General features: G+C 55.5%; 1 protein-coding gene across 1 annotated transcript in view; it reads left to right on the top strand.

Annotated features, from left to right (window-relative positions):
* CAPN11 (calpain 11) overlaps window positions 1–23,122 on the top strand; it is a 33,917-nt gene extending 10,795 nt beyond the window's left edge. The window contains exons 3-22 of the mRNA XM_050950063.1: window positions 35–104; window positions 4,751–4,869; window positions 5,123–5,256; window positions 5,456–5,624; window positions 7,116–7,199; window positions 7,282–7,367; window positions 7,618–7,692; window positions 11,952–12,112; window positions 12,979–13,148; window positions 13,369–13,380; window positions 14,398–14,609; window positions 15,132–15,171; window positions 15,504–15,569; window positions 16,371–16,428; window positions 16,537–16,601; window positions 17,739–17,807; window positions 17,922–18,000; window positions 18,579–18,695; window positions 20,247–20,305; window positions 20,904–23,122. Coding sequence (XP_050806020.1) covers window positions 35–104; window positions 4,751–4,869; window positions 5,123–5,256; window positions 5,456–5,624; window positions 7,116–7,199; window positions 7,282–7,367; window positions 7,618–7,692; window positions 11,952–12,112; window positions 12,979–13,148; window positions 13,369–13,380; window positions 14,398–14,609; window positions 15,132–15,171; window positions 15,504–15,569; window positions 16,371–16,428; window positions 16,537–16,601; window positions 17,739–17,807; window positions 17,922–18,000; window positions 18,579–18,695; window positions 20,247–20,305; window positions 20,904–20,930 — 1,872 coding nt within the window. The 3' untranslated portion in view covers window positions 20,931–23,122. The remainder of the gene's footprint in view (window positions 1–34; window positions 105–4,750; window positions 4,870–5,122; window positions 5,257–5,455; window positions 5,625–7,115; window positions 7,200–7,281; window positions 7,368–7,617; window positions 7,693–11,951; window positions 12,113–12,978; window positions 13,149–13,368; window positions 13,381–14,397; window positions 14,610–15,131; window positions 15,172–15,503; window positions 15,570–16,370; window positions 16,429–16,536; window positions 16,602–17,738; window positions 17,808–17,921; window positions 18,001–18,578; window positions 18,696–20,246; window positions 20,306–20,903) is intronic.
* Window positions 23,123–23,640: the final 518 nt, after the last annotated feature.

The raw sequence follows: 23,640 nt of genomic DNA, 5'->3' as shown, positions 1-23,640 counted from the left end.
GCACCAGTATTTGAGTCTCTCTGCTCCTCTGCAGGAAATCGTGGGGGACCCTCAGTTTATTGTTGAAGGCGCCACAAGGACAGACATCTGCCAGGGGGCTTTGGGTAAGTACTGTCCATCCAGGGCTGCCTGGGGGGGGGGCAAGTGGAGCAATTTGCCCCAGGCTCCGCAGGGGCCCCATGAGCCCTGGCCCAGCGGCTGTCCGAGTCTTTGGCGGTGGGGGGCCCTTCAGTGCTGCCGAAGACACGGAGCAACTGAAGGGCCCCCCTGCCGCCGAAATGCCACCGAAGACCTGGACCATCGCCTGGTGAGTACAAGCGCCACAGCTCCCCGACTTTGCCCCAGGCCCCCTGAATTCTCTGGGCAGCCCTGTGTCCATCCAGTCCCTGCACAGCAGCACCTGGGGTTCGATACAGGGCTGGGAGGAGGTGTTGGGTGAGGAGTGTTTGAACGGATTGAAATTGGGGGGCCCTCTCAAGTGCAAAGAGGAGATCCTGGTGGCAGGGGCTAGGGTTTTGTAAGGATCAGTTTCCCAGCATTCTCTCCAGGAGTTGGGGGATTGACCCCAGTGCCCCAGCTGAACCAACTCTGCTATTACTTCTGTTCTTCCACCATAATCCCGCCAAGCTCTGCAGCTCTGGTTCCATCCTGGGATCTCCTTCACATCTTGCCAGGATCTAAGCAGGACTTCCCTCCTGCTTAGCGCTATGGAAAGGGAAGGGGTTCGCAACCCCTTCAGCACTACCGTGTGTGACTAACTGTTGGTTACAGTAGTCCCTGGATGTCCCTGGATGTTCCAGTCAGGAATCCAGTCCCCATTGTGCCAGGCACTGTGCATACATGTCCATAATAAGCCAGTTCCTGCTCCAGAGAGCTTTCAATCTTGGCATGTGATGAGAGACAACATTAAATGAACGTGGCACAGGGCAAAGTAACAGTGCTGTGCCTGAGGTGGCCGCTCGCTTGCGTAATATTTTGTGGGCAGCGTGTTGGAGGTGAATTGGAAGGACTGTGCAGTGGCTCTACTGATTTTTCACAGGGAGCACCTTCCAGGCATGAGGGGGGCAAGGGAGAAAGCACAAAGGTGATCAGTGATCAGCAAAGGCTGACAGGGTTAGATGTCTGGATAATATATTACAATTGTTAGGTAGGTGGGGCTGAGCTGTGATAAAAACCAGTAGCTTGTGTTTGATGCCTTGATAGGTGGCGAGTTATATGGGCCCGTGGTGCCCGTGCTCCACCAATATTTAGGAACGTGGGCCCAACCTCACCAATGTTTGAGCTTACCATGCTTTGGGGGGCCCCGCACTTCAGGGGGACACAGGGTCCAGGGTGGCCTGGGGGGTTAGCGGGAGGCCTGGCACCAGGAGCAATGAGTGACCCGACCTCAGCCTGCCCTGCTCCACCAGCTCCCGGCATCATTCATGGGAGGGGATGGAGCTGGGGCCAGGCCATTCGCTGCTGCCAGCGCCAGGCCCCCCACTAACCTGCCAGGCCGCCCTGGACTCCGCATCCCCCTCAAAGCGCGGGGCCTGGGGCGGTTGCCTCAGTCCGTCTTATGGATGGGCTGGCTCTGCTTGGACCCATTCTAGGCACCGCCAAAAATTATACAACCTGGGGCCCATGGGAGAAGTGGGCAAGGCAGTGGAGGGACCCAGAGACAAAGGTGACACAGAGAGCTTAGCTGACAAGGTAACCTTAGCAGCAGCATTTTGAATAGGCTCAGGGGGAGCAAGATGATATGGAATCATAGACATGTAGGGCTGGAAGGGACCCTGAGAGTTCTAGTCCAGCCCCCTGTGCTGAGGCAGGATCAAGGAAACCTAGACTGTCCCTGACCGGTGTTAATCTAACCTGTTCTTAAAAACCTCCAATGATTCCACAGCCTCCCTAGGTAATCTAGTCCAGTGCTGAGCTAGCCTTACAATTCGAAAGCTTTCCTGATGGCTAACCCAGATCTCCCTGGCTGCAGATTAAGCCAATTACTTCTTGTTCTACCCTGAGAAAACATGGAGAATAGTTAGTCACTGTCCTCTGTACAACAGCCCTTCACATATTTGAAGACTGTTATCGGGTCCCACTCAATCTTCTTTTCTCAAGGTTAAACCCCTCACCCCCCTATTTTTTTAACCTTTGCTCATGTATCATATTTGCTAGACCACTCATCATGTTTGTTGCTCTCCTCTGGCCTCTCTCCAATTTCTCAACCTCTTTCCTAAAGTGTGGCACCCAGTACTGGATGCAGTACTCCAGCTTGAAACTCACAGGTACCCGAGCAGAGCTGGACAGTTACCTCCTGTGTCTGCCGTACAACGCTCCTGTAAATACACCCCAGACCTACAACACCCCTGTGAACTTGGACACTTCCAAGCATTCGTCAAGGAGAACTGATGATGAGAGATGATGATGATTTTGGTAGCATAGCCAGATTTTTAAGATGCTGCATAGGAAGAAGTGGCAGGATTTAGATATGGTTTGAACATGTGGATCTCAAGAGCAGGGTCTCCTAAAATACTGTGTGCTGATGTGTGTTAAACAGTTGCTATGTTCCACCCCAGAGATGGCTGCATTTCAATGTCTGGGGAAGTGATTACTGTGTCTAGTTTGTAGAACCCCTTGGGGGCTCTGGGAATGTCGGAACTGCCATGGGCACAGCAGCATGAACCTGCATGGGGAGCCACAAAGCCAGGCTGGGCACAGTCTCTGGGAAGAGAGGCAGGATCCCTAACTCCCTTACAGCAGCCAAAACTGGGCCCCAAATTGAAGTTAGTACATGAGAGTCTGTCCAGGAGAGAGCCAGGACCAGAGTAGAGGTGGGAGGCTGCAGGCCAGGATCAAGAGGCCTAAGCAGAGCTGGGTGGATGGGCCAAGACTGGAATGGTCCGATGGGGAGAGCTGTGGGTCAGGAATGAGGGGCATTGGTGGAGCTGAGGGTGGGGCCCCAAACTGGAAGAGCAGGGGGAGTTGGTGGCCAGGATTGGGGGGCACTGGCACAGCGGGGTTGAGGCTGGGCCACTCTCTGGTGTCCCCATGACATCACTGTACCTCCAGGACAGGCGTGAATGAAGCGGGTGTTCTGGGCCTGGCCATGCCCAGGCAGGAAGTTCCTAGGGAGCTGAGTCACAAGGGGAGGGCAGCCTGTGGCTTGAGGGTTGCTGTGGTGATGGTGTGTGAGTTGGTGCCGTGACTATATTTAGTATCCCCAAGGAGATATCAAAACCAGGCCCTGCCCCCAAGTGTAGTCCAGGGCGCGCACACACACACCCCAAATCCAGTCCAGGGGCCCCTGAGTCAAGGCCTGGTTCTTCTGCTGGGAGCTTCCCTGTTCTGCCTCCTGGGCACTTTCTCTGCATCCCCACCCCTTCCAGCCTGTGCTCACTCTCTGCTGCTCCCCAACCCCTGCCAGCCTGTGCCCACTCTCTGCTGCTCCCTGACCCCTGCCAGCCTGTGCCATTTCCCTGCTGGATTTGCCAGTTACCAGAAAAATAATTTAACCTGCCAGGTTTTCGGTTTTTGTTTTTATTTACATGGATCTAAAGTTTTGCATTATTCTTCCAACCCACTGGGCTATCTACTGTTAAAAGTGTCTGTGTCCAGCTAAAGATGCTACAGTGTTCCCACTTCTGCAGTTCAAGCAATAACAGATGAAAACAGTTGAAAATACAGCAGCTGTCTGCCCACCACCACACACATACACTGCGCGCGTGTGTGTGAGAGAGAGGGTTTGAGTCACGGGAGAGTGAGGAGACATGCGAGGCTCGTTAAATAATGGAAGATCAGGGCGATGGTGTGAGTGGTCCTACTACACCCCGGGGAGAAAAAGCTTGTATCAGAAACTGCACATTCAATGACAACTGGCTAAATGAGACTGACTGACTGGCAAAATGTGCTGATAAAACAAATGCCTTTGTTATCAGTGACGTTATCAATCTTATCTAGATGTGTTCTCTCTCTAGATACTATAAGGGGCTGTTGAGGGTCCGGGGGTTGCAGAATTGCCTTGTGGTTGGGGGTTGGGCTTGCCTTGTGGGGGAGGGGATCCCAGTGTTTTGGCATTTCAGAGGTGGTAATCCTAACTGTCTCCCTTAGCGCCCAGGCGTCTCCGCCTTCAGCCACTTGTCACTCACTGCATGGTTCCTGCCCGCAGCAGGGCAGCCTGGCTTGTTCCCTTCTGACTGACAGGAGCACCTGGGGGTGAGGCACAATCTGGCTGGCCTCCCAGCAGTTCCTGCCCTCCCCCATTATTGCCGGATGCTCTGGGGAGGAGTGTGAACCCCTGGGCACAGTGCCCAAAGCCTGGGGTCTGGGTGGGTCTGTGTTTCCATCCCTCTCAGTCAGTGCCACCTCACCGGGCCCTGGGTCCTTCCTGCAGAGCACGTGGGAGGATGGAGGGTGCTGGGGGGGGCACATCCTTCTGCTTCCGCAGGGCTAACTAGGGGTGTTGTGGGGGTGCAGCATCCTGGGTCTCCCTGCCCAGCATCCCTGGGAGGAAGTTGCTGGGACTCCCCCAACCCACCCCTGTTAACTCCTTCAGTGCCTGGGTTCTGTGGGTCCCAGGGATGCTACTGGCTCTTGTATCATAATGGGCAGCAGGCTGAAGGATCCCATGTGGCGCTGCACTGAGAGGGAGGGGGGTGCGGTAGAGTAGGGAGGGACACAATCTCTGATCCCAGTGACTCAGCAGGGAAGCTGTAGGGAGGGAGAGGCTGGGTGCAGGTCTGGCGCCTGATCCCAGCTCCCTGCTCTCCAGGTGACTGCTGGCTGTTGGCTGCCATTGGCTCCCTCACCCTCAACGAGGATCTCCTGCACCGCGTGGTGCCCCATGGACAGAGCTTCCAGGAGGACTATGCTGGAATCTTCCACTTCCAGGTAAGGCCCAGGGCAGGGCAACTCCCCACTCCATCGCAGGTGCTGCAGAGCCCCTCGAGATAGGTCCAGCTCGCTGAGGGCCCAGGCCTCGGAGTGGAATCCAGGCCTCCCCCATGGCCCTGGCCTAAGACCGTCTACACTGAGTAACTCCTGGGCTCTGTCATGGCCCCTCTCTGCCCCAAGCTCTGCAGCTGTCCCTGTCCAGGGGAGCCTGGTCTTGCCCCACTCACCCCAGGCTCTCCTCCCTTCCCAGATCTGGCAGTTCGGCGAGTGGGTGGACGTGGTGATTGATGACCGGTTACCAACCAAAGACGGGGAGCTGGTGTTTGTGCACTCGGCAGAGTGCTCCGAGTTCTGGAGTGCCCTGCTGGAGAAGGCCTATGCCAAGTGAGTGTCACCCTGCTGGGCCTGGGGCCAGTGGGATCAGAGAGGGCGAGGGGCTGAGCAGGGAGCACATCTCTGGGGATCCCATCCTAGAGGTGTCTCCTCCAGTGGGCTTGCTCCTCTGATTTGGGGAGCAGCTGGTGAGTCCCAGTGCTGTCTGCCCTGGCGTCCCACTCATCCGCTGGCTCTGTCTGGTGTACAGGCTGAACGGCTCCTATGAGGCCTTGTCAGGGGGCAGCACCACGGAGGGCTTTGAGGACTTCACTGGAGGCGTGTCGGAAATGTACGACCTCAAGCGGCCACCCCGCAACCTATCCAGGATCATCAGCAAGGCGCTTGATAGAGGATCCCTGCTTGGCTGCTCCATTGATGTAAGGGGTGCCCCTCTTCCCTAAGGGGCTGTGGGGAGGTTGGGGCCCCTTCTCCTCCTTCCACCTCAGGCTCTGAGGCCAGATTGCTCCCTGCATCTCCCTCCATGCCCAATTGCCAAGGGAGAAGGTGTAAAATCCTCCTTAGCTGTGTCACAAGCCCTTTGATAGAGAGGGTAACCCCCAGCTGGTGTCACCCCAGCAGGTTTGGCTGTAGCTTGAGGGGTGTGCCACCCCAATCTCCCCCACATGAGGACAGCATGACCCCCTGCTGAGCTCCAGCAGTGGGGGCTGGGGAGCAGCGCTGGTTCACAGTCCCTGTAGGCATCTCTATGGGGCCAGCCTTGCTGGCGGGGAAGACCTGTGGGTGCAGAGAGATCATGCCGCTCTGTCCCACTGGAGGGTTTTGGAACAAGCATGTACCCCCTTGTGGTGAAATTTTGAATCAGCACCCATTGATCTGCCCTTTCCAAGGGAGCATGTTGGGGGGCATAAAACCAAAATCTCCCAAACAGCTGCAGGGGCAGGTCAATCCAACCCTCTGAGGAGAGGAGCCAGGGGGTGGGGGCTTCAGCATTAGCCGCCAGCCTGAAGGGTCCCAGGGGATGTACTGTGCAGTAGAAGGATTCTTTCCTTCTCCCACAACCTCTGGGGGTGTGTGTGTGTGTGTGTGTGTGTGTGTGTGTGTGTGTGTAATATAAAATATGGAGATATACCTATCTCATAGAACTGGAAGGGACCCCAAAAGGTCATCAAGTCCGCCTCTGGCCTTCACTAGCAGGACCAAGTACTGATTTTGCTCCAGATACCTAAGTGGCCCTCTCAAGGATTGAATTCACAATCCTGCGTTTAGCAAGCCAATGCTCAAATCACTGCGCTATCCCTCTTGTACAGGCAGCCCCAAAGTGGGCAGTATCCATTCATCTCCCCCTGCCCCCTCAACCCCTCCCAATGTGTTTTATTGCAGCTATCACTCCAGCAGAGCCCTCGTTGCAGCTGCTGCAGTGGGGGGGAGCAATTTCTGTCCAGTCCAGTGCCCCATTTAGGGAGAGTGACTGCAACTTGCTCTTTTCATATGGAGACTATAGCTCCCACCATGCAGTGCGCTCCACCTTGAGGTGAATGGCTGGGCTGCTGGAACAAGGCATGCTGGGACTTGTAGTCTCCATGGACAGCATTGCCGGACAAGTGAGGGTGCTCAGGGCTTTGGTTTGGACTTTTATACAGCGCTGAGTTCAGGTGTTTGCCGGGCAAGCACTTGGGGCACAAGCAGGGGCTAGGTGGCTGGCTGTCGGAGGGAGCTGAATAGATTGGCCCACATCACCAGCCCTGATCCTTTGGTTGATAGTGCCCGGTCCCTCCCCGGGGCTGGAGCAGCTTGGGATGGGGGCTTTCTGTGGGCAGGCAGCACACGTCAGTGTCTCCTTAGCTAGAGGAAGAGGTGCTGGCTCTGGGCCAGGGGAAATGTACCAATTCCTTGTCCTCTCCCCTCAGATCACAAGTGCCTTTGATATGGAAGCAGTGACCTTCAAGAAGCTGGTGAAGGGGCATGCCTACTCTGTCACAGGCTTCACTGAGGTGAGTGGCTGCCTGGGATCAAGAGAAATTACATGGCTCAGCCTGTGACATCAGTTTAACCTTTATCTGTAAATTTTGCCAGGTGGAGTACCGGGGTCGCCAGGAACAGCTCATCCGCATCAGGAACCCCTGGGGTCAGGTGGAGTGGACTGGAGCCTGGTGTGACGGGTGGGTGAAAAACGGGTGCCATGCCAGCATTGTGTGGTCCTGCTGGGAGGGAAGTCTTGTTGTGTGCGGTCTGGGTGCTGTTTGCATGGCACTGCTAAAAGAGAGCTCGCAGCGCGTGATGCCCAGGCGGCAGATAAAGGTGCAGCTCCAGGGTGGGCTCTGAAGTGTCTGGCACTGGGGCGTGTCAGGGAGAGTGGCACAGTTCAGTATTAGTGTCCCCTGTCTCACTGCCTCTCTCCTGCCATCCCAGGTCCTCTGAGTGGAACAACGTGGACCCCACCCAGAGGGAGGAGCTGCAGCTGAAAATGGAGGATGGTGAGTTCTGGTGAGTATCAGCAGAGACAGATGGTGCCATTCTCCAGCACCCGAGAGACAGGGCAGCCTGCACCTGTTCCAGATGTAGGGCGGGGCCATAAGATTCTGATCCTCGGGGATCACATTCTTTGTCCTAATTGACTGAATTCCTACCAAATCAGGAGCCTAGGAAAGTGTCTCCATCTCCCCAGTTAATAACTCTGCTCTTCTGCGGCCCTTCCGTCCAGCCAGACGCTACGGAGCTGGCCAGCCCTCCAGGCATGCAAGCAGGACCTGTCGTGGCACATCTGCATGCCACATCCTGTCACCTCTGTCCCAGTTGCAGGCTGTTGCCATGGTGGTCCTGCTGTGCCTCTCACCTTCCCCAGCGCGCCATTGAGAGCGCCTGCTTCTTGGCCCAGAGTTAGGGCCAGGGAGTCCGGTGGGGTTTGTTGCCCCAAAGATGGAAATAGAGCTGGGGGGTTGGCTGAGGGCTTCACTCCACGCAGCTCTGCTAAGGGAACCTATCTTCAGGGTGGAACACAGCCAGGCTGATGATATGAAGGCCCCAGCTGGGCTGCGTGGGGCTTGGGTCAGCAGGAGGGACACTTATTCCAGGCTGCTGCCAGTGAACTCAGATGAGTCCCCTCTGCACTCAGACTTGTTGGGGTGGCGATAGCAAATAAGACTGGGACAGGAATGTGAGGGAATAGCCTTTGCTGGCCCCAAGTATTGTTGGCTCAGACAGCAGTGGGGGCAGGGCCGTCCTTAGGCATAGGCAGAATAGGCAGGGGCGTAGGGCCTCACACTGCCTGGGGGCACCACTCTGCAGGCAGCCCAGACAGTGTAGAAGCAGGGCTGCTGGGTCCTAGAGAGAGCCGAATGCAGCACAGTCTGAGGAATGGGATTGGCTGCCGGGGTCTCTGGGAAGGGGAGGGGGTAGGGTTGGGAAAGGAGCTCACCTATGAGTGTGACTCTTTCCCCCCGGCTGAGGTCAGGTGAGGCAGGCTCTGTGGCTCTGGAACCAGTATCCTTTGTTGTCTCCCATAACATCCATTCTTCTCCCCCCTGCCCCACAGAGCACCCCCTCCTTTCTCCCTCCTCCCCAGGAGCACCCCTCTCTCTCTCCTCCCTCCCCTCCATCAGGGCTAGGTTGGGTGAAGTGCTGCAGGGGGAGGGGAGGCTGGCTGGCTGCTTGCTGAGGAATGAAAGTGAAAGTAACTCACTTCCTCGGCAGGCAGCCAGAATTGGAATGTCACACAGGGCTTGGCTGGGGTTAGCCAGATGTGTGAAAAATCAGGATAGGGGATTGGGGTAGGGTGAGCAGATATCCCTATTTTATAGGGACAGTCCCAATTTTGGGGTCTTTTTCTTATATAGGCTCCTTTTACCCCCCCACCCCCACCCATCCCTGTCCTGATTTTACACACTTTCTGTCTGGTCACTCTAGGTGGGGGTAATTGGTGCCTATATAAGACAAAGCCCCAAATATCGGGACTGGCCCTATAAAATCAGGACATCTGGATCTGGCCACCCTAGCTGGGGAGCGCCTCTCCCCCAGGCGGGCAGCTGCCAGCGATCCATCTCATCCGGGGGGAGCTGCACAGGGCAGGATCTGCTGTGGCTCCATGGGTGCCCCGTCCCTGAGATCAGATGCTGTGCTAACTTCACCGTGGTCCATAAGGCTGGTGGTGGTGCCCATTGGCGTGTGATTGGACCTGAGGGTTTGCTGCTGCTGTTGCCACTCTGCACCCCAAGAGGTGGATTTTGGGGTCCTGCAGTTTTCCACCTATCTCCTCCTCTACTGCAGCTGTAGGACCAGCGGGCTGGGGGGTGAGCCAAGCATGAAAGCAGTACTGTGTTGCCATTTAGATTGTCATTTAACAACTTTGTTTGCCAAAAATTCTTGCTAACAATCCTGAATCCAATTTCAATATTTAAAAAAAAAAAATCAATATCTGAGCCAAAAACAGAAAATTAAGTTGTTGACAATTATTAGTGACAGGTTTGGTTTGAGGCAGAGAGTGGGCCAGTTTTCATCAGAGAAACAAAAAATGTTGACTGACTTTCCTATAGCCTGTTACTCCTGATAAGAGCCCTCCAACAACTGTAATATGCTCATCTCCTTACTAGTGTATAAAGCAGGGGTCGGCAACCTACGGCACACGTGTCAAAGGTGGCAGGTGAGCTGATTTTTGATGGTATGCAGCAGCAGGCTGAGCGGCTCAGCCCATCACTGCTCTGGGGTTCTGGCTGCAGCCCTATTGCCAGCTGGGATACCAGCCATCGGCCTCACTCAGCACCTGCTGCTGGCCTGGGGACCCCCAAGGAACCCCAGGCTTGCAGTGGGCTGAGCATGCCAGCTGAACCACTCAATCTGCTGTCAGCCTGGGGTTCCATTCACTCAGCTGGCAGCTGAGTGGGCTGGTGGCGGGCTGAGCAGGGCCGATGGGGGGTTGGGTGGCTCAGTCTGCTGCCAGTCTGGGGTGCCAGCAGCACTCAGCCTACTGCTACTCCAGGGTTCTGGCTGCCGGCCCCTTGCCAGTCAGGAGCTCAGCCGCCAGCCCCACTCTGCCTCCTGCCCGCCTGGGTGAGCAGAATCCCAGGCTGGTAGCGGGCTGAGGGGGGGTTGGCGGCTGGGATCCTGGCTGGCAGGAGTTGGTAGTCAGAACCCCAGACCAGCAGCAGGCTGAGCGGGGCCTGGGATCCTTGTCTAGGGTTCCAGCCACCAGCCCACTGCCGGTTTGGGGTTTCATTTACTCAGCTGGCAGTGGCCTGAGCAGGACCAGTGGTCAAGACCTCAGATAATAACAATAGTTTATTTATATAATATAGACATAGAGAGAAACCTTCTACAAACATTAAAATGTATTACTGGCAGGAGAAACCTTAAATTACAGTGAACTTGGCACACCACTTCTGAAAGGTTGCCGACCCGACCCCTGGTATAGAGTGACCATATGTTGTACTAAGATTCTCCTGCTTTTTTTTTTTCCCTGTGAGTCAGTATAACTTTTGCCAGCCCAGAAGTTGGGCAGCCAATGTTTTACGTTTTCACAGTGTTTTCTCCAACTTTCATAAAGTAAATACACAGTTAATATGAGTTTAAAAGGCCAGGAACACTTCTTTGTGAAGAATCTTTACAGCAGATCATGCCCATAGACGATCCAGAAAAGAAATTTGAGGTTGAATTTTTTAATGTTGTGATGGATAAAGCAGTATCTGCTGTTGATGAAAGGTTTAATACCTTGCAAGTACACCATGAACAGTTTGGATTTTTGTATGACATAACTAAATTCAACGAAATAGGAAAACAAGAGCAACTAATGACAAAGTGCAAGAACCTAGAGAGCCTCCTGAAGCACGGTGATAGTTTTGATTTAAATGGACTTGAACTGTACGAAGAATTGAGTACACTGTCATCAATGTTGCCACATGCAAAATCGGTGATGGACATTGTACAGTTTATTCATACCCGCAAACTTGTTGACATATATTCTAATGTGTACATTGCCACTCGTATTCTACTGACAATTCCTTTAACAGTAGCATCAGGAGAATGGAGTTTCTCAAAACTAAAGCTCATTAAAAACTATCTCCGCTCTACAATGAGTCAGGAACGCTTAACTGGTCTTGCTATTCTTGCAGTCAAACAAGACACGACTTTGTCTTTGTCATACGATGACATTATTACTGATTTTGCAGCCAAAAAAGCCAGAAAGATTGCTTTTAATTAAAAACAAATCTTTGTTTCAATACCTCTTCATATAAATTTCCAATAAAATTTTGATAAATTAAAAAAAAATTTGCATCATTCTGTCATCAGAATTTTTTCTATAGTGCTGCTTCTTTAGTGCTAGTCCATCAGCATTACAGTGTGCTTAATTAAGTTAAACTGGTTTTAATAACGTGAATGTGGCAAGTTTTCCAATACTGTAAGCTTATGTTTGCGTCGCTAAGAGCAGATCAGGCACAGGGGCACCAGTTTAATAATCTCGCCTAGGGCACCATAAATCCTAAGGCCGGCCCTGAGTGGGGGGTGGGTTGGATGGGACCCCCTGAGTGTGACCCTTGTACCTCTCCCTTGTCTGAGAACTCCTGAGCAGTGGGACACAGGAAGGGGTTTGAGCCAGGAAGGTGAGGTCCCCCTGGATGGGAGACCAAGAGCCCCTCTGCCTCCCCTACACCACCCCCCAGCCTCCCCAGCACCGTTGAAGAAACCCCCTGGCGGAGAGATCCAATCTGTGTGGAGTCTCAGTCTTTTCTCTGCCTCCCCTCCCCCATATTCAGGATGGCTTTCAAGGACTTTATGAGGGAGTTCTCCAGGTTAGAGATCTGTAATCTGACCCCTGATGCCCTGGACAAGGACAGCGTGAGCAAGTGGCACACGACTCTGTTTGAAGGTTCCTGGCGCAGAGGCAGCACAGCAGGGGGCTGCAGGAACCACGCAGGTACCACCCATCACCAGCCTGTTCCTTAAGGGTATGTCTACACTGCAGTGTACGCCTAGGGTTCGAATTCAGACTCAGGCCTAACCCCCTTTCCTTCCCCACACACATCGCACAAACCCAGGGTCCCAGGACCCCAGAGGAGTGGGGGATCCAAGCCTGAGTCAATCTGGGACCGAGGGTTCAGGTCCTGTTGCTCTGCAGTGTAGACGCAGCCCCACCAGACTCATGATCTGGGAATCCGCCAAAAGTATTCCATGGGCCTACTTCCTTTGTCCTCTGGACAGCCAGGTTTGGTGAGCAGTCAGGTTTTCCCACACTGCACCACGAACAAAGGGCTAAAGCAGCCACGTCTTTGGGAGGGCACTAGGAAGTCCGGGATATGGATAGCTGGACTTGAACCTGCCTAATGTATTGTAGACCCTGGAGACCCAGGTTGGGACCTAGGGTTCAACAGCTCCTAACCTGGGGTTACAAATGAGTGTAGACACTTAAGCCCTAGGTTCACGAACTCAAGTTCTACTAACCCTGGGCTTACATTGCAGTGTAGACATACCCAAAGACTCCAGTTTTCATGTGTGAGAGATCAGGGAGCACAGTGATGCTCTATGAGCGGGTCTGCCGTGGGGTGGGGGTTGTGGGGCCTGTCCCTGTTCCGGAAGAGGGGAGCCCCTGGGCGAGGAACAAACTGTAGCCCAGCACATCTGAGCCCTGCAACGAAGAGGGAGTGTCTGGTGATCAGAGACACCAGGCGGGATGCAGGAGCCTACTCCTTGCATAGCATTCGCTATGGGGAAGTGGGTGCGATGGGGGAGGAGGCTCTGGGGCCTGCTCACCTGATCCATTATTCCACTTCCTCTTTCCTGCAGCCACGTTCTGGATTAACCCCCAGTTCAAGATCAAGCTCCTGGAGGAGGATGACGACCCCGAGGACGATGAGGTGGCCTGCAGCTTCCTGGTGGCCTTGATGCAGAAGCACCGGCGGAAGGAGCGGAAGATGGGGGGAGACATGCACACCATCGGCTTTGCCGTCTACGAGGTAGCCCCTGGGTGTTGCTCAGCACCCCTTAGGGGTGGGGAGTCCCCCATCCTAACCCATACGGGGGTGGCACTGCTGAGCTCCAGAGGGATCCCACAAGCCCTGTTAGTGGGGTGACTTTCCCCACTCGTCCCCCATACAGCACTGAGCTCAAGAGGCAGTGGGCAGGGCCTCCGCTCCCCACACACAGGTCCTGATCTCTTTCTTCTCCCTTCCACAGGTCCCAGAGGAGGTACGTCCTGAGCTGCCAATCCCCACTGCTGGAGTGTGTGAGAAGAGGAGTGGTAGGGCTGGCAGGAAGGGGTTAATTCAGAGCCTGGACTCCTGAGGTCCATCAGCCCTGGGGATTTCCTGCCTCAGCCTTTCATCAGTTTCATCAGCCTGCTAGGGCGACCCCTGGCCAAGCCTTCCCTGAGCTGGCAGTAGAAAGCATGCAAAGTGTGCTTGGCAAGGGAATGCCAGGAGGAGCTGGCTGATGCTTGGCCTGGCTAGTGTCATGGGCTCAGCGTGCTCAGGTTGGGGGGCAGGAAGATCCCCACCCCCTGGAGCAAGGGTGGCCAACCTGTGGCTCCAGAGCCACATGCGGCTCTTCAGAAGTTAATATGCGGCTCCTTGTATAGGCACCAACTCCAGGGCTGGAGCTACAGGCACCAACTTTCCAGTGTGCCAGGGGCTGCTTACTGTTCAACCTCTGGCTCTGCCACAGGCCCTGCCCCCACTCCACCCCCTCCTGTCTCCTCCCCGAGCCTGCCATGCCTTCGCTCCTCCCCTGCCCCCCATAGCCTCCTGCATGCCACAAAACAGCTGATCGGGAGGGAGGGGAAGGCGCTGATCCGTGGGGCTGCTGGTGGGTGGGAGATGCTGGGAGCAGGTGGAGGGAGCTGCTGGGGGGCTGCTGATGTTACTGTGGCTCTTTGGCAACAAATTCTGGCTCCTTCTCAGGCTCTGGTTGGCCACCCCTGCCCTGGAGTAATCGCTCACTGCAGTGTGTGCATGGGGCAGGGGCTATCTTCTTGCCTTCAGAAGCTGCAGCATTGGTCAGTGTTGAGAGACCAGACACTGGATTAGCTGGGCTAGTCTAACAACTTCCTGGAGATGGTCTGTCCGGGGTGGGTAGGTTTGATGGGTGCCCTCCACCCCAGAGCCCTGAATCTGCAGCAGTGTTGGTATTCTAACGTGTCCAGGGCCCTGGGCAGCTCCTTCCCTGCCCGTGGCTGGGCTGTTACCCATGAGTGTGTCTGGTCTCCAGGCCAAGGGCTGCCAGAACGTGCACCTGAAGAAGGAGTTCTTCCTGCGGAACCAGTCCCGGGCACGCTCAGAGACCTTCATCAACCTCCGAGAGGTGAGCAACAAGATCCGGCTGCCCCCGGGCGAGTACCTCATCGTGCCCTCCACCTTCGAGCCACACAAGGAGGCTGACTTTGTCCTGCGCGTCTTCACTGAGAAGCAGTCGGACACAGAGTGAGTCTACATGTGAGATAAGCGGCTGGGTCTCAGTTCAGGCTCTGAGGACATGATAGCCCAGCTCAGGCCTGGTATGGCTCTGGTGTTCCCTGAGCAGATCTGGCTGAGTGGGAGGCGTCTCCAGAACATACTGACGTAGGGGAGGGCAGTCCCCTCCCCAGGTTTGAGCATTGGGATCGAAGCCCCACAAAGCTGCAGGGAAGAGGCCTGACCCTTTCCTGCCCATCACTCCATGTCTGTGTTGCCATGTGTCTCCGTGCTTCGTATCCCCGGGGTGTCTGGTTCCCCCCAGATCAGGGGTAGGACAGGGTCCCCAGGTCATGTTCCTGGGGCCTTTCTCCCCAGGGGTCTCAGAGCTTGGGTTTCTCTCCCCAAACTTCCTGACCTGTCTGATCTAGCTGCACTAGGGAGTACGCCATGCTCACTGCCCCCACAGCCCACCACGCCTATCAGGACCCCCTCCTCTCCCAGCTGGCTTGCTGCCCCCTCACTCACTGGGTCTCCCTCTTGTTTCCCCAGGGAGCTAGATGAGGAGATCACTGCGGATCTGCCGGATGAGGTAAGAGGCCACCAAACCCAAGCCAGCGGGGGTGCAGTGCAGCACAGTGGGGTATGGGGGAAAAGAGCTCCAGCTGGGGGCTGGCTGCATTCATGTGCCCAATGCTGGTTTGAAATGGCCCCTCTGCCAGAGGACAGACTGGGCTGAGGGGCGGAGGGCAGATGACAGTAGAGAACTGGTGGGGAGCTGAAGGGCAGCTGGAGGAGGGGTGCAGAGAGCTCCCCTTGCTGGCTTTTTTCAGTAGGAGCCTAGGTGTGATGGCAGCTCAGCTTTAGTGGGAGTGGAGAGTCCAGAGCTTGTTTGATTCCTGCCCCTGGTTTGTGTCACCCCAGGAAGAGCTCTCGGAGGACGACGTGGACAGCTCTTTCAGGAATATGTTCCAGCAGCTTGCAGGAGAGGTGGGTGCTGCCACTCTGGGCTCTGTTAATGCCCCCTCCCCCTCCCTGGGGGCCCTTTGTGCTAGCAGCAGGCTGGGAGCATTCTGTGAATCAGAAATGGGGGAGGGGCCGTTGTCTGTATCCCTGTCAGGATCAGGCCCTGTTGTGCTGGGCACTGAGCACGCACAGCTGAGACGCTCCCTGCCCTGAACAGCCCCCAGGCTCCGCGGCAGGGGCGTGGACATCAGTCTCAGAGCTGTAAGGGGGACGACCCTCACTGCGGCAAGGCTGGGATGCTCTGTACCCAGCTGGGGGCCCCGTGACCCAATGGCTCAGCCCCTTCACCCCACTGGGTGTCAGGCACGACCAGGCTCTGTAAGTATTGGGCCTGAGCGTTTATGCCCCACTTCATTAGAGGGCAAGACCCTGCCCCCTCCCCCATGGGGACCCTGCAGGCTGTGGGTGGGGAAGTCCTGCTTTACCAGTGCTCCTAAGTCTTTTCCTGTTCCTGTTTCGTACCTCCTGCTGCCTCAGTGGAGCTGGGGTCGGGGGTTCTGGCCGCAAGTGAGGTGCTGCTAACCGGCAGGTCTCCTTCACCGACAGCAGAGAGCAGACATGGGTCATCATGCAACACTTGCAGGGAGGGCGAAAATCCCTGCTTGGGGGGTGATTTGACGGGGTCAGAAAGAGGTCCAGGTGCTGCCTGAACCACGCCTGGCACCAAGGAGACCCACCACCCTGGTGTCTTGTGAGTGAGTCTGGGGGAGGTGCCCAGCTGAGTGGAGCGGATGAGGCGTCGCTAATCCTTTGCCCTCTCGCCAGGACATGGAAATCAGTGTCTTCGAGCTCAGGACTATTCTGAACAGAGTCGTCACCAGACGTAAGTGCTGCCCCCGGTCTCTCCCCCATCCTTGCCACTCTTGCTCGCTCGCTCCCCTACTCTGTGACTCATTCTCCCAATAACAGCGTCTCCTTCCCCCATCCCCAGACAAAGACCTGAAGACGGACGGGTTCAGCATGGAGTCCTGCCGCAACATGATCAACCTAATGGACGTATCCTGCTGTGTGCTGGGGAGAGGGGGAGCCTCTCCCGTGGGGACCCACCCTTCTGGCAGAGACCCCTTTTCCCGAGCTGGGATGGGGGTTGGGTTTGGTTTGAGTCTCTGACTCCCAACCCAGGTAGTTTCAATAGAGGCCCAGCCCAGCATGGCTCCCCAGATGTCTACTCTGTATCCTCGCCCAGGATCATTTCTTGCCGGGAGGTTAGATTCTGGCTGTAGCAGCACCGTGGGCCCTTGCTCCAGTGCCTCTGACCTGGCCCGCTGGCCATGGTGCAGGCTGGAGCAGCTGGCTTTCTGGAACAAGCTTTCACTTCCTCTCCATGCCCGCTGCCCAGGGAGCTGTGCCTGCTCCAGCCCAGAGCCTGGCCACACCTTTAGTTTCTCTTCTGCCTCCCCCTTTGTGAGAGGAAGTGCCCCGCCGCTCAGTTCCCTCTATTAGTACACTCTCATGCACCAGGCCTGGGACCCTTTGCTGCCCAGCAGTGACCTGCTCCATCTCTGGGCAGGGAGACCCCTGGCCCCAAGTGGGACTGAGTGAGGGTATACCAGCTTCTCACCCAATCTCCTTCAGTGGAGCAGCATCCCCGTCCCCCATTGTTCTGTCTGACTGCTGGGGATGGAGTGGGGAATCAGCCACTGGTCTGTGCTCCCAGCTCACACTGAGAGCCAGTAGGGCAGTGCCAGGGAGTCACAATCACTGGGGAGCAAGAATTAACCACCACCACAACCCGCCTTCCACTGCACCCAGAGATGGATGGGAGCACGTACCAGTCCAGCTCTTAGAGCCACTCTGCTCCCCGAGCCCTTCACAAATTGTGTGTACACAGTGCCATAGAAATGCAGCCACCTCTGGGGTGGGGCACAATAGCTGTTTAACTGCTGCTCAGCACAGCAGTGTGAGGGGATCCTGTGCCCATTTCATGCAACAGGGGAGGGAGAGAGGCCAAATGGAACTGAGCAAATTAGAATTTGGCCTGGCTAAAAGCCCTGTTCTTGCTACAAGTACCCTGGGAGCTTGAGTGAACACAAGTGGCCAGGACTTTTCCCTTCCCAACCTCTTCCTGCCCCTCCCTGCACTCAGAGTTACACACCCTTGGCTGGTCACTTTCTCCTTGACTCTACTTCGCAGAAAGACGGCAGTGCCCGCCTTGGCCTTGTGGAATTCCAGATCCTGTGGAACAAGATCCGGAGCTGGCTGGTAAGGAGGTGGCTTGTGGAGCGCTGGAGCAAGAGACACTCCTCCGTGCTGGGGTATGGGGTGCGGGGAAGGAAGCGCCAGCCTGGTCTTCACTCCCCCATTGTGTCATTGCAGACAATCTTCCGCAACCATGACCTGGACTCGTCAGGCACCATGAGCTCCTATGAGATGCGCATGGCTCTGGAATCAGCTGGTAAATCAGGAGGGCATGGGGGAAGGTCCCTGGGCTGGGATAGGGGAATATGTTGAGCTTGGACCCTGCATGAAAGTCCCTGGCAGCTGGATCAAGCCTGATACCCTCCTGGTGCCATCAGCTCAGAGTCCACCAGCCATGGCATTAGGGTCACATCTGAAATCTGTCCTGGCTTCCCTGCATCCAGTGCCCGGGATCTGCTGACTGCTCTGCACTGTCCGTACTGTCCATAATCCTGTGGTCACAGCAGTGCTAGTCTGAGTGCTTCGAGACTAGATGAGTCTGGGCTCCAGGCAGGGCGGGCCTGACCTCTGGCCACTCCATTGTGGGGCTGGCTTCTTGGCAGAGGAAAATCCAGGGGACCGAGCAAGCTGCGTGTCCCAGCTATGGATTGAGGGAGTGAGCTGTAAGCAGAGGGCTAGTGTCCCTCAGCCCATCAGCCCCTTATTGCAGGACGGGCTGAATTCTGTTTCCACCTCCCAGCTGTCACTGAAACCCAAGGAGTATGGCCACCTCTTTCTGTAGCCCATCCCATGCTCCCCTGGGGACTAACGGCTTCCCCCATCTCTGTCCTCCAGGCTTCAAGCTGAATAACAAGCTGCACCAGGTGGTGGTGGCACGCTATGCAGATGCAGACCTGGGCGTGGACTTTGATAACTTCGTCTGCTGCCTGGTCAAGCTGGAGGCCATGTTCAGTAAGTGCCATCTGTAGGGCGCAGCAGCACCCAGCAACTTCCAGGCAGAAGGTCCAGAGGAAATCTCGCCTGCAACCAAAACTGGCAGGAGATCAGGGAAGCCAAGTGGCATTGCCTGGGTTGGGCGTGGGTTAACACCCCTGTTCCTACTGGAGCCTGGAAGAAAACCTTGATTTTAAACTTCACCTGAAATAAAAGTATCAGGGGGTAGCCATGTTAGTCTGTATCCACAAAAACAACAAGGAGTCTGGTGGCACCTTAAGACTAACAGATTTATTTGGGCATAAGCTTTTGTGGGTAAATAACCTCACTTCTTGCATCTGAAGAAGTGGGTTTTTACCCACGAAAGCTTATGCCCAAATAAATCTATTAGTCTTTAAGGCACCACCGGACTCCTTGTTGTTTATCTGAAAGATAGCATTTCCCCTAGTGGGGCTGATGGAGTCAGAGGGGAGTGCCCTGTACTGAGTCACTGACATCACCCACAGCAGCAGAGCCCCACTGAGGATGCTACTGGGCGTTAGGATTGACTTGTCACAGATCCGCAGGATTGGTGCTACACCACCGACTTTGGAACAGTCTCTAGGAGGAGCCCCTTCAGTGTGCCAGGCCCCCCAGGGATCTCACTCTTCCTCCCCGGGGAAGCCACGGGGCCTCACTGCCTCCTTAGACTGGACCTCTGGGTTTTCAGCCCTCCTGCTTCACCCAGTGATCTCTGTTCAGCAAGTCCAGCAGAGAGACACTCCTGCCACAGACTTGGACACACAGACCACATGGTCAAAACAGTCGGGTTTATTAGTCCACTGGACACAGCAGAGGAAGTCCTGGGGGTAGCCTAGAGAGCTGAAGGTTAAAGCGTAGTCCATTCTGGTTAGCCCAGCCAAGCTGGAGTGGACCCCTTTGTTCAAGCTCTGTCCAGGTTAGAGCTCTGACTCCTTCCAGCAGCCAGCTCTTATCCTCCCACCTCTCCAATTCTTTGTTGTGGGGGGCGACACACTTCCTCCCTCCCTCTGGGTGATTGGCTGTTAGGTGTCAATGTCCTGGTGAGTAGATATGCCATTGTCTTCTCAGGTGCTCCGTTGACCTGGGAACTAATGCCCTTCACTTAAGTGCTACAGCTGTGCCTATGCAGCATTTTAAGTGTAGACCTGCCCTTAGCCTGCTCTGAGAGTGCTTTTCCACCCACTGGGTTACAATGCAGCATAAAGGGGAAACTGAGGCATAAACAGGGCTCATAAAAATATTCCCACTTTGTCACAAAGTGCACCCTGGATTTCCAGGGGGATCTCCTATCCAATTCCTGATTCAGTCTGACCCTGCTCTGCTTGCAGAGCTGGGCTGGTATCAAGTGTGGGCTGGCTGTCCATATTGAGGTGCAGCTGTGACATACTGGAATTGCCCATAATCAGTGGCTCCCACCCCACATGGTGTGGCTGTCCAGCTGCTAACCCAGGGCTGGGCATTCAGGGGAGGATTCATGGCTGAGAGGGAAAAGGAAAAGCTTGTGCGAGCTGCCCCCTGAGCAGCTCTCACTCCTTCTGCCCCCTGCAGGATTCTTCCGCAGCATGGACGCCGAAGGCACTGGCACAGCAGTGATGAACCTGACCGAGGTGAGAGCAAGCCCTGAGCAGCCAGAGGGCAAAGGGAGCTCTCCAGTGGAGCTGCGGAAGCTGCGTGGATCCTGGGGTGTAAGGGGGATCTCAATTAGAGAAGGGGGAGCCCTCCGGACTCCTGGGGTAGGGGAGGGAAAGAAAGTCCTAACCCAAAAGATGGTGAGGAGGGGGATGGCAGACCCTTCCCCTCCACATCCTCCCTCAGCCAGCTCTCTGCAGCTGCGCTGGCTGCTGGGCAGCATTCCTAGCTCAGTGAAATCCCCAATAGGAACAGATCCTGCCTGGGGCCTGGTTTCCTCACCACCCCCATCCCCTGCATCTGGGGATGTGCCCAGCCCTGGTGCCCATCTGATCCCCTGAAACAGAACAGCCAAGGCTTTAACTCCAACTGAGTTGTGGACCAAACTAGTGGGCTGGGGGAGGATCATTACTATAGCCCCTGCCACTCCAACCCTAGCCCCAGTTCATTCACTGTCCCCCTATTGGTGGCTCAGTCCAGGTGGAAGCCCAGGCTTTGGATCCCCCTCTGTGGGTGGGGCAGCAGTTTGTGGCTCCCTTTCCCCACCAGCCCATCCACTCTTTCCTCTCCCCACAGTGGTTGCTGCTGACAATGTGTGGCTAGGAGCAGAGATGGACCCGTGCCGGCTGAAACACCCCGATGGGCTGGGACGCCCCACAGTGCCTGTCCCTCGGATTTACAGACATGAAATGTCCATCATCACCCCCGCTCCTTGCCTCTTTGTCCCTATCCCTCCCCATCCCACACTGAGCCCATGGCCTTGACCCCATCTCCCAGCAGGACACACTCCAGCATCGTGTTGCCCCTTTTCGACCCAAGCAGCTAGTCAATTTGGGGCCCTGTGGGTGTTCCAGCTGGAAGGAAAAATTGGCACTAGGCCGATCTCTCTTTGATGCAGTTTTGTTTATTTGCAAAGAATGTACAAAGTCCTGTATCTGTGAAGGCAGAGGGAATCGAACAGCAGGAACCAGTTTCTTTGGTTCACAGCACCAAGATTTGTCTTTTCACCTGCACCCCAGACCCAAAAACCTCTCCCCAGGTTTCTTCCAAGGTCAGCCACCGTGCTTTTCCTTCCACCCGTCTCTCTCATTCAGTCTGCCACACAAGTTTGTGTTATTCCCCCATACACACACACGCACACCTGCTGACCATACCCAGTCGTACCTTCTGCCCACCAGGTGCTAGTTTCTGGGCAGACTATTAGGTTTTGTTTCAGGTGTGACCCCTTAGCTGTCTCTTACGATGGACTTAAATGAGGGACTTATTCACACATCAGTTAAAAGCTTTAACTTAACACACAACAAAGGTTTCACCCAGCTTGTAACAGTCCCAATGGCCAAGCCTCTCTAGCTCATTCCCAATTGTGGACATGGCTTGTACCCCGCAATAGGAGGAGGTTGGGGAGGGCACATGGGGGTATGCTGCATGTCAAGTCATTGCACATGGTCTTCAGACCAGCAACTCTAGCTGCATGTAGCAGGGTGCCAGTAAGGGATGGAACTTGACTGCAGGATGCAGAGGACCTGGCCCCCCAGGGGGGTGGGGAGGTGGGTGGGACCTGTGTCACTTCCTGGGGGACTGCTCTGGCCCATGCTGGCCATTGGTGCCAGTTTGATTTTGTGAGTGAATCCTGCCAGGACTCAGCACTGGGAATCACGACCCTGCATCTTTGCTAGGGGCTGGGCAGTGAGCTCAGGGGCTGAGATGCAGCCAGGGAGGGGTTTGCCTCTGGTTAAAACCAAGCAGAGGCATTTGAGAGGAGGGGAAAGATCTAGTGGTTCAGAACCAGGCAGTGGGACTTCTGGGTCCTGTTCCTGGCTCTGGGAGTGGAGTTTGATTTAGGGTTGGAGGAAGGAGCAGGGAGTCAGGACTTCTGGCTGCTGAGCTGTTCTAAGCACTTACACACTTATCACCATACTGCCTGAACACCTCCTAAAAATGGCCATGACCAAAGTATAAAACCTCCTCGTGGGTCAGGAGTCTTGGGCCCTAGCCCCACCTGTCACTGACTCGTGTGGCCTTGAGTGTCTCTCTTCGGCAGCTCTGAGCCTTAGCCCATGTCTGCACTAGAGAGCTTACAGCAGCACCGCTGTAAGATCTCTTGTGTAGCCACTCCATGCTGACAGGAGAGTGCTCTCCCGTCAGCATCATAAAACCACCCCCCGCGAGCTGCGGTAGCTGTGGCAGCAGGAGAAGCTCTTTTGCCAAGATAGCGCAGTGCACACCGGCACTTCTGCTGGTGTAACTTATATTGTGCGGGGATGTAGGTTGTTTTTTCTTCACACCCCTGAGTGACGTAAGTTACATCAACAAAAGTGGTTGTGTAGATGAGCCCGCAGCCTCTTCACCCCAGGGTTCCTGAGTGCAAGAAGTTTGTGATGAATGTTAACTCTTCTTCCACCTGCTGTTTTGCAAGGGGCAGCATACCCTCTGTCTGCCCTAGAGAGAAGCTTAGGGTTTTCTCCCCCCTGTACCACCCCCCTGGTGTCTCAACAGGAAGAGCGTGTGATTCCCTCCCCCAGGGGTGAGTTCCTTTCTTGCTCCCTCACTTCATGGCCCTTGTGCTGCTGCTGCAGTGGGGTGGTCCTAGCCTGGGCTCGGTCCAAAGCCCCTGCCCTGAGGCAGGGGTGTGGGCAGCAGCACTCGCACTTGGCCGTCCAACCCATCCCTTGCCTATGCATTTCTGGAGGATATGGCTGTGGAAATAACCACTTCTGCTCGGCTGGCAGAGCTGCCTCCCCAGCCCCTGCTCACCATGTAGCCTGGATAATAAATAGAGATCTGTACAAACACCACCTGTGCAGTGAGTGATTGGTGACATAAAACTCTCGCAGGGGCATGGATCTAAAGCCAGCCCCTGTGCACAGCCTGGGCTGCTGGGCCAGGTAGGGGAGTAGCCCCCATCTGCACTAGAGCAGAGCAAAGGGTCTGTCCCTCTCCAACAGTGTCTGGGGATAGAGCCTGGGAATTAGCCCTTGGGCAGTAGGGTAGTGGCAATGCTCCCTCCCTGCCCCGCGTGCCACAGCATAGTGGGTGCTGTCAGAAAGCACCCCCCCATCTCTGCTAAACTGCGATGGAGGCTGAACGAGGGTTTGGGGCAGAGGATGGGGCAAGTGGTAAAGTGTTCTGAGTGAGGCGGCCAGTCTATGCCAGGGCCCAGCTCCCGCAGGGATGAGACACGCAGCTTTGTCAAGGAAAGGCTGAATGGAGCCCAAGTTGGAAGGGGATTCTGCTTTCCAGGGTGCGTGGGATTACAGCTACCTTTTGGGCACATGCCGAGGGGCAGTGCTGTCTGTGGGAGGAACAGGAAGGA

The sequence above is a fragment of the Gopherus flavomarginatus genome, chromosome 4, assembly GCF_025201925.1.
Source record: "Gopherus flavomarginatus isolate rGopFla2 chromosome 4, rGopFla2.mat.asm, whole genome shotgun sequence".
In the NCBI taxonomy this organism is placed as follows: Eukaryota; Metazoa; Chordata; order Testudines; family Testudinidae; genus Gopherus; species Gopherus flavomarginatus.
This window is presented reverse-complemented; position numbering and strand designations above follow the sequence as displayed.